Genomic DNA, 9,985 nt, shown 5'->3' with positions numbered 1-9,985 from the left:
TTTTTTTTTTTTTGGGGGGGGGGGGGTCTAAATTAAAAAATATAATCAAAATATGTAGGTTCTGAGCTCTCTCAAAAAATCATTTTTTTTAATAAAATCAAAGGACATCTTAAATTAAATTAAATTTTAAAAATAAAAGTAATTTAAGCCAAAAACTCTTTAATTAAAAACAAGTAAGAATTTGACATTTACATTTTTTCTACTTAACAATCCTACAAATTCATTTATAAACACGTATTCACATAATGCTTCCATGCTGCTAAAATTGCCTTTTGCACAAGAAAAACAAGTCTGAAAAAGACTCCAGCGAGCCTTACATCTTTAATTCAGCAGCAGTGAGGCGAGTGTAGATTTGAATCCTCCAACAGAGCAAAAGCATTTTTATACTCGCCTCCCTTACCTTCCCCCCAACCCTCACTGGGTCCCTACCATGTGGTGATTAAAGTAATAGAGTGGGGTCACCTAGGGACAGACATTCAAAAAGCCTGTGCCTGCATTGATTCAGTCGTTGCAGGTTAGTCTAACCTGGCTAAGTTAACCTAGTTTGTAACCATACAGACATCCCCTTGGGACTGAAAAAAATGCAGGCACATGCCTGCAGTGGCTCAGGCTAGAAGCTGGAGTGGGGGGGGGTGCTACAGTAGCCCTCCCTCCCTTCTATAGTGCTGAGCTGAGGGGGGTGTGGCCAGGCCTGGGCAGGATGGTGATGCCCCTCCCCACACCCCAAGTAGCCCAGCAGGGAATTGATAAGACAGTGTTTATCACCCCTAACTCACTGTTTATCAGCTCATTAAGAAAACAACAGAGGGACATTACCAGCTACCTGCTGATTCTGCCTTTCCCCATCTGCCACAGCACAGACCATAGCCAGCATGTGGTCTGCTAGCTAATGCTGTGTCTGTGTAAGGCAGAGGGGACAGCAGAATCCCTGCTTGGCAGGTAGTGGGGAGGGGGAAGGCAGGCAGATGCCTGCAATCTGTGCTGGAGCCCCAGACAGGGAGCAGAGGGGAGGGGCCAGCCATGCTGTGGAACAGAGAGCCCTGTCCAGCCCAGAGAGCATCCTGAGATGCTGGAGGAGTCTGGTTTATCTTAAACCAGCAAGGGGTCTGGGACAGACATCATATAAACTGGTTTGACCCAAATCAGTTAAGTCTGATACTACATTCAACCAGGTTTATCTCAAACTGGTTTCAGCCATTTTGAAACTGGTTTATGTGCACTGAATGTCTGTTCTGTTACAAGTGCAAACCCATTTCTAATCACTTAAACCAGTTTGTGTGTAATGTCTGTCCCTAGCCCAGAAAGAAGCAACTCTAAAGCTGGAAGGCATAGCCAGCCTGAATCTGACCTGCTCAGCAATTGCTTAAGGTAGCCAGAAGCAAGGATTTTACTAGCAGAAACAATTTGGGTCTTGCCTTCCTGTTTTTCTTTGAGATCACCAGTGCTCAACATTTTTCTTTTTTAAAAAAAGGAAAAAGGAGAAAAAAAACCACAAGTGGGCCAAACTTTAAAATCAGAAGCAGGCTGATGTTCCAGAGGCAGGACAGGAAGATGCAGCCACACTGCCTCTGGCTGTACAGTGCATGCAGAGCGAGCTCTCTGTTCACCAGCACATCAGCCTGGCTCCTGCTGCAGTTCTGCAGGCACTGTGAGCTCTCTGAGCACCAGCTTACCAGTGTGAGCTCTGGCCACACCCACCACTTCGAGGCAGCTCTAGAGCCTAGGGAGTGATCATTGCTACCATTCTCAGTATTTTGCAGCTTTACAATAACCCACCTGACTCAATCTAATTGATCATTCTTTCTTAAGCATACCCAGAAAAAGTTAGCCTGGTGCTACAGTGCAGTTGACATCCATGCTGCACAGGGAACAAATACTGAAAATATAGAAGGCTTGGGTATCCTTCATAACACTACTTTGAGAGGAATGGAAATAGGTGCTGAAAAGACTGAAGACTTGTTCCATCATACTATCCATAGTAAGAAGCAGCTCCTGCAATATTAAATAGTTGTAAGACAATTTTTAAGTTGTTATGAGTTAGTTCATTGATTATTAAAACATACTACAAGCTTTGTAAGGAGAGTTTCCCTCCTAAATCTTATCCATCAGGACATTTTGCCTTGTAAAACAACCCAAGGTGGAGAACTGAACTTCCAAAGTTTACATATGGAAAGCAAGTAAAATTACACCGATATGCATTATTAATTTGTATACAACATATACAAAAACCACACAAAAAATGGTGAAAAGGCTTTTACTTTTTTGCCGTTTAAATTTTGTTTTCCTATAAGCCTTGCTACCTACCCTATGTACCATTTAACAGAGGCTCAAATAGTATATGGGACTTTGTGGAAATCCTCAAGACAGAATTTATCCATAACGATAAGGTTAGCAGGAATGTCAAAAGACTGTTTTCTATGTTTTGTTCATTCCCAAGCAAATTAATTCACCATTACAGTGAAAGAATGTGATTAAATACAAGCATATTTCAAATGATCAAATTATAATAAAACCACAAGCTTCTAGTCTTGTCATTTATTTTAAAAATCTTATTCAAAATATTAAATGATACAAGTCCAAATAAGATAAAAATTACTGAGAAAACAGTTCAAACACCAGTATTTTTTGTGCTTTACTTTCTTGTGATTAAGAAGAAAGAAAGTATTTGACTGTAGGATTTAAAAGTTTAACTGCTTCACTCATTACATAATATCATGCCATCACAATTTCTCTCATGCTAACATCTGTAAAGTTTTGATAATTTTTCAAAACAATACATTAATGCTTGAATACCAAGTCATCAATTATGGTTCTGAGTCGCCATTATTTACACATTTATCAGTTCTAAAAATTAAATCAAAATAATGTACAGATAGCAAAACTATGAAATTGTATACTTTACAACTCATGGAAAAAAACATAAATAGTGAAAGTACAAAAGACGAGGTAAAAAAACCTAGCATCCTAGTAATTTGCTGTACACTAAATCAAACGTTAATTGAATGTGTAACAATTAAAGCAAGGTGCAGTGCTCTCCATAAATTATGGCAGCCCCACATGCTTTTATTTTCTAGTCTGCTTTCCAGTTACCTGGGTCAAAATAACACCAAAATAAATTATTCTTACAGTCCCAGGGTCTCATATTTGCAATAAAATTATGGTTTGTGAAATAATGTCCTAAGCTGCTTTAAAATGTGAGGGAAAATGTGGACTAACAGTAAATCTATGTGTATTTATTTTATTAAAATTATACTATGAGGCTTATTTTCAGTTTACTAGTTTTAAAAATTAAAAATAAAATATCTATAAATGTAATTAGAGAAAATCTTGGGCAGTCAAGAAGTAATAATACCGTCATACAAAACGGGAATTTCTAAAGAAATGTACGCTTTACAGCTTCTAAAATAAAAAAATATGCTTTGTACAGTTACTTTAAAATGCTTTACTGTAAGAAGCACCTGGAGAAGATATGAAGTTTGTCACATGAGCTAGTCTGGCATAGGTAAGAAAAATCTGAGTTAGCCAAAAAATATTTAGATAAAAGTCTGCGGCACTAAGCAGTTTATGCATGAAAAAGTTATAATTTTTTAGACTGTGTTATATAATATACCAGGATTTATGAGCCATACAAGTGATTAGCAGAAAGACCATTAATTTGATTCAGCAATGCCAAACCCACTAATTTATTGGACCTAAAAAATTTTGTACCTTTATTTTTGAATTAGCACTATTAACACTGCTTCAGACAGAAAAGAAGATATACAACATAAAACTGAAAAGGGCACTAGTTATTTAAATCTATTTTCTGTACATCTGATTTGAAACTTGACTTTTGACAAAGAAATAAATCCTTCGTCTTACAGGAGATTTAAATCTCAAAGCCAACCAAGTAAGAGAGCTGCTTATGGCAAATACCTGCACAATATTACATGAACAGGTAGGCAAAGTCAGCAAACCCAAAATTAATGTTTTTTTAAAAAATGTAATCATTGGTAATCTTCAGTGAAGGCATTGCTTCATTAACATTTTGATCTAAACGATGATATTCTACTGTTCTAGAACAAAGACCATCACGCCATCTTCGACTCTGGACCAATAAAAAGATCTGAAAGAAAATGAAGCTAATTTAGAGAAGAATATAATGAAAACAAAACATTTTTGTCAGCTACCAAACAGCCGCATTTTAACCAGTCACCTGTGGTGCTACCCGCCTTATTTTTGCTAACACTGTGAATTTTAGCATACTGTACTTTCCATTTGCTATTCCAGCAAACCCAACTACTGACATCCTGGACCTTGTCCACACCAAGACTTTTCAGCACCTCTTAAAATCAAATACAAGTGCAGCTTCACAGGTAGCAGAAACAGCAATGCGTCAGCATTAACATATAGGTATTTAACATTAATGTCTGGGCTGGGTAACACGCTGATAAAAACACTTTAGTCTGATTTACACCGGCACTTCACAATTGTAATTCCCACTGGAGCTACTGATTTTAGAAGAAAGGTGAGAGAAGTACTTAGAAATCTGTGTAGACAGATGCAACCCTAGAGACCTCCTGTTTCTACTCTCCAGCGATAGAAACAGGCAGTAGTGATAACAGTTTGCAACCCTGACAATTCAAACACTGGAAGTTTAGTCACAGAACTTGGAAGAAAGAATTACCCAAAAATTTGTAGACAGAAGACAAATAAGGCAAAATGTTTAGCAGCATATTTCAAAAGTAATGAAAGCCCTTCGGAAAAAAATGTTTTGTACTTTAGGCTTCTTTGGGATTATAAAGCACTACAGCAAAATATTAATTAAAAGTTTGTTTCAGTCCCATCCAAACACAGGGCCAAATCTATTTTCCATGGAGATAAGGAGAGAGTGGAGAAATGAAACACAATCAAGCTTTTCAGGGCATTAATCAAAACAGTCTACAAATTTTAGTTCCAACTTCTACGAGTCCTTTAACATTATCTGCAGATTCTGAAATAAGACAACACTAATAAAGCAAGACCTGAGATCTATTTCTCCAGTCTACATTCATTCTCCATTTAAAAATCACTGACATGCTTCATCACAGTCGCTAGAATTTCAAAGAATTCAAAGTACTAACTTTAAAAGTTGTGGGAAAGGGTTAAATCCTAGGAATACCCAATTTAAATGGTCTTAAATTTCAAGTATCATCATAATTATCTCAAGAACACTCACTTAATTGAGGGCTAAGTTTTCCTTAATGTAATGTTTATAATCCTGGACAGATTCAAATTTAGTACAATCACCTTCATGCAACTTTGCTTTGCTTGATATAATCACGTTCCATCAAGGATACTGCTGAACTGATTCATTACTGATGTTATCATTTAATTGATTTTTCCAACCCAAACTGCCTGTAGTTTCAAATTCACTTTTCTTTATGCATATATAGAAACATATTAAGGATCAGTGTAACATCATTACCAAATACTGCACAAATGTTTTTAGAAAATTTTTTTCTTTGCAGAACAAAATCAGTTTTTTCATGAAGAACTTTGAAATGTTAAAGTAAAAATATTTTGAAACAACAAGGTATACTCTCTGTTTGACCAACACACCTACCTTTCTCTTATTGTGATACGAGATATAAACAACAGCTACTACGAAGGCAACTATAACGAGGTGGAAAAAGAAATGGCTGTCTTCTTCTTCCAGTCCTGTTACAGAGGAGTCCTTTATCTTGTCTTCAAGGGATTTCACATCCTCGTTATAGATGCTAATGGTATCAGAGTCGTCATCTTCTGGCAAATCTATAAGGTCTGAATTGAATCTGGAATTGGATGTCATCTCATATGTGTTATAGTCTTCACCATCATCAGGCTCAATAATTTCTTTTACCAATGGTGGAGAACTATTCAGTACATCTTTGAAATCTGTTATAAGATCATCTTCATCAATTTTTGTATCTTCAGAAGCATCAACATCCATTTGCGAGATGGGACTAACAGTTGTAGAATGGGCAGTAGCAGATGTAGCCAAGTTGTCCTTCCCCACAGTTGGTTTAAGTGTGACAGCAGAAAGGTTTCTAAGAGTTCCTGAGGGCAACTCTTTATTTGGTATCGTTGTCAAATTTTGCAGACTGGCTGCCGGCATCTGAGATTTAGTAACTATTTCACTGTTGGAAGTAACGTTTTTCTCAGACTGCTCCACGTCTTGTGCCGTACCTAGAGAAGGGGAAAGCCATTATACTCAACCTCTATATTTTTCGGTACAACACGTACACACCCACACACAGCCCAAGTAAGACTTTTGATGTATTTTACAACAAAGAAATGCTACTGGGGTAGGCCCATCTGAGCACAAACACATTCTGGAGGGTAAAGCTGCCGTACCTAAATCCATACTGTAGAACTTAAAATGAAGAGGATTCCTACTCCACTCATGTAAGTGTCAGAACATATACAGCACCACATGCTATGCAACAAATATGATAAATTGTTTCAGGTAAGTGATATCTAAATTTTGTTTGCTAAGTTTTTTTTTTTTTACAGTGGTAAAAAAATCTCATTAAAAATAAAAAATACTGTATTGATTTCAAAATGCCTGGACAGCTAACCATGTTTACTCATGCACTGCATGCCCCTTTCCACAAAAAAGCCCTCCAAAATTAGAGTACATATATTAAGCAAGGAAACTGATTTCCATGATAGAGTGGAGGCATGAGGATGTCAGAATGGGTGCTGGGCCCAAGCTGGGCATGCAGGAAGGATGAAGCCCACTCCCTGGGCGCTCAGCTTCTGAAGCTTTAACTCTGTTACAACCCCTGCCAAATTGACAGCAGCTTTTGGATGAGCCGCCAGAAATAACACGGCAAGTTCACACTGCCTTATCTTGATCAGTACGTACACCTGTTAGCAAAAGACAATAGATGTGAAACCCAGAAACTTGAAAAGCTTGCCTGAATATCAAACTGTTCTCTTTCCTTCTGAAATAGCATGAATTAGAACTAGTGCTATTAGGCTCCTATACATGTGCAGGAAGGCTGCTCCCATGTGCTATAATTACAGGGCGTTGCAGCAGGCCCGATTAATCAAGTCTTCTGGAGCATGGTAATTACTGAACTCCAGCAGACTCCAGTGTCATGTGTATCAACGTCCCCGCGCTGAAAAACAGCAGCGCTTTAAACTAAAGCTCACGCAACAAGATTTAGTTCAAAGCACCCCACTGCCATTTTTCAGTGCAGGCACGCTGGTATATGTAACACTCTGGGTGCTTTTAATTAAAGTCCCCCCTCCTGCCTCCCAGAGCACGTCTATAGATGTTCATTGTCATTAAACTTTGACTTACCTTGTTTCCAATTGACACATCATTAAACGTGAAATGCAAAAAGTGTATTCACATAGGTGTCAGTTATTAACCCACACAAATCAGAAGTGTTGCCTTGCCAAACTGTCCTGAAAGACACTTACAGTCTTTGAAGACCCCAAGGTTTGACATCAATACTTAAAAACAAAACCTGGAAAGGCTCTTAGCGTTCCATTCCTACCTCACCTCAGGGCCAGGAAAGTTGCTACTCAAATTACAACTGCAATCTGAAATGTTATTTTTCAGGATCTCCAAGTCTGCTAAGTCCAGGGGTGGGAGGCATGCAATTGTATAAAGCTACATGAAGTTCACAAAACCAGTAAGATACTTTTCTAAATCAAAAGAAGCAAAATGGACAGTATTTGGCTTTACTCTTGGCCATTTAAGTGTTATGCTTAAGCAACACAACTAGGTAAATTTGTGGATATATTAGCCTGTTTTCAAATTAACTAGCTACAGTGCAAATTATATAGTCCAGCTTGTCAATATAAGCATTCTACATTTCTCCACTTGTAATCTCATATTATTATTGGGGATGAATGATGATGCTGTTCTTAGATCCCACTGCATCAAAAACGGCTCAGATAGGTAGAAGATAAGAAACAAGAAAAGATTGCCTATTCAACAATAAAACTGAAATTCACCCCACCCCACTCATTCCTGCTTCCCTGCCTATTACACAGGAAAGCAATCCTGGTTGCCCATACCCCATGAAGCATCTACTAAACTCTGAATGCTACTTACAATAGGGGTGCGCAATTATTTTGGCTGGAGGGCCAATTAACCAGTTTTGATGAGCTGTCAAGGGCCACACACAAAATCTTCCAGAAGCTATTTTAACAAATTATAGATAAAAAATTGATCACATACTACAAATCAAACATCTACTATAAGGTATTTTAATTTCCAAAAATAATTTGGCCTGATTTACACTGTATTTTAGTAGTGTATATACAGGCACTTGCATAATGGCTCAAAATAAAGTCTTACACTTGTATATTGTGAGTGGGAGAGTCAGGGGAGGGGAAATGTTGGGGGCTGTCTGTTCACTAGGTCCCAGGAACTGGCCAGGATTAGAAGGCGGCATGAGGCATGTGCAACAGAGCTCACCTGGGCAGTTCAGGTGCAATCTGTACCCCCTCCCCCCTCCCTGCCCCCCATCCAGCCATGATGCTTCACATGAGGCCAAGCCCAGCCCGCTCTCACCTGGGAGAGTTAGCAACACATCCCTCCCTGTGCACACTGGACAGCCCCAACACACAGCTTCTTGGTGGAGCTGCTCCCAGTGTACCTGCAGCCTCCTGGGTACTGCTCAACTGCCCCTGCCTCCAGAGGCTCCGCCTCCTGACCTTGCTGCACCACTCCAGGCTGGGGTGGGGAAACCACAGCCAGGCAGCTCCTGCCCCAGTGCACAGGGCTCCATCTCTAGCACCCAAACACCTTCCACCCACTCTGCCTGCCCGCAGACAGCTACTCATCGCACCAAGCAGGCAGAGTGGATAGAAGATGGTTGGGAGCTGAAGCTGAGCCCTGTGCTAGGCAGGAGCCATCCAGCTGGTGTGCCTGTGTTCGTCCGTCCATTTCTGGGTATGGTGCCTGGCATGGCTTCCCTACACTGCCTGAAGCAGCACAGCAGAGGCAGGAGGAGGAGGAGAAGCGGCTAGAGGGAGAGGAAGCCAAGCAGTACCTAGGCAGCTACAGCTGCACTGGGAAGAGCCCCACCAGGAAGCTGCGTGCACTGGTTGGGGTTCTCAACAGGTACAGGCAGAAGCACAGCGCAGGCTGCTCCAGGCAGCCAAGGACAGGGTTCAGCCCCAAGCAGAGCACCATGGGGACACCTGCAGGCCAGATGCAATCAATTGGTGGGCCATATTTTGCCCATGCCTGACTTGTAAATTTAGTAAAAACCAAACAAACAAACAGAAAATCTTTTACTAATCTTTTTTCCTACCATTCGTAGAAGAAAATACTAATCTTTTATTAGAAGCTTTCAAGCAATGAAAAATGTCCCTTGATTCACTTCAAAATGATTGGTTCTACAGAGCTTCCAGCTCCCACATCAATATTATTGATGCAAAAATAAGGAAAAATGTGATTTTGAGAATCCTCTCTTATATCCTTTATGTCCCACAATTTTTCTCCACTCTCCTAAGTGATTAGGGATATCAAGCAAGCCATGATTCAGATGGGTGTGTAGATGCTTTTCTCAGAATGATATCTTAAAGTGTGGAATTTGTGTATGTCGACTGCAGATATCTATGGCATAACACTTGGAAACAAATATCAAGTTATGCCTCCTAGGCTCACTATTGAGAACAAATCTAAAGCAGCAAGGGGTTTTGATGCTATCTTTTATTTGACCAGCTGTAGAAGTGAGCGAGACGGTAAACAAGCTTTTGAGTAGGCAAACCCAAAACCCTGTCGACCATCTCACACAAGTCTACAGTTGATTCAGTGAAAGATATGACCAAAAAATTCTTTCTTCTCATGTATTTCCTGGACCATTGCTGCTACAATACCACTGTAACCTTACAACAACAAAAAAATCCAAAGATGTTATAGAGCAGCAGGCTATGCAGTATGTCCAGCCTTTCCCTTCACATTCAAACTGTTGCCGAGATTCATAACAGGGTAGACAAACTACAAAAGTGTTCTTGG

The 9,985-nt window shown here is 39.6% G+C and overlaps 1 protein-coding gene across 1 annotated transcript in view; it reads right to left on the bottom strand.

Annotated features, from left to right (window-relative positions):
• Nucleotides 1-2,520: 2,520 nt before the first annotated feature.
• CUNH5orf15 (chromosome unknown C5orf15 homolog) overlaps nt 2,521-9,985 on the bottom strand; it is a 30,025-nt gene continuing 22,560 nt past the window's right edge. Inside the window, exons 2-3 of the mRNA XM_019506305.1 lie at nt 5,585-6,186; nt 2,521-4,105 (exon numbers count right to left, since the gene is read on the bottom strand). Of these exons, the coding sequence (XP_019361850.1) occupies nt 3,974-4,105; nt 5,585-6,186 (734 nt within the window). The 3' untranslated portion in view covers nt 2,521-3,973. The remainder of the gene's footprint in view (nt 4,106-5,584; nt 6,187-9,985) is intronic.

This window comes from Gavialis gangeticus, unplaced genomic scaffold (genome assembly GCF_001723915.1).
Source record: "Gavialis gangeticus isolate Ggan-Ray unplaced genomic scaffold, GavGan_comp1, whole genome shotgun sequence".
Lineage (NCBI taxonomy): Eukaryota > Metazoa > Chordata > Crocodylia > Gavialidae > Gavialis > Gavialis gangeticus.
Note: the sequence above shows the minus strand (reverse complement) of the source record. Positions and strands in the feature narration are given on the sequence as shown.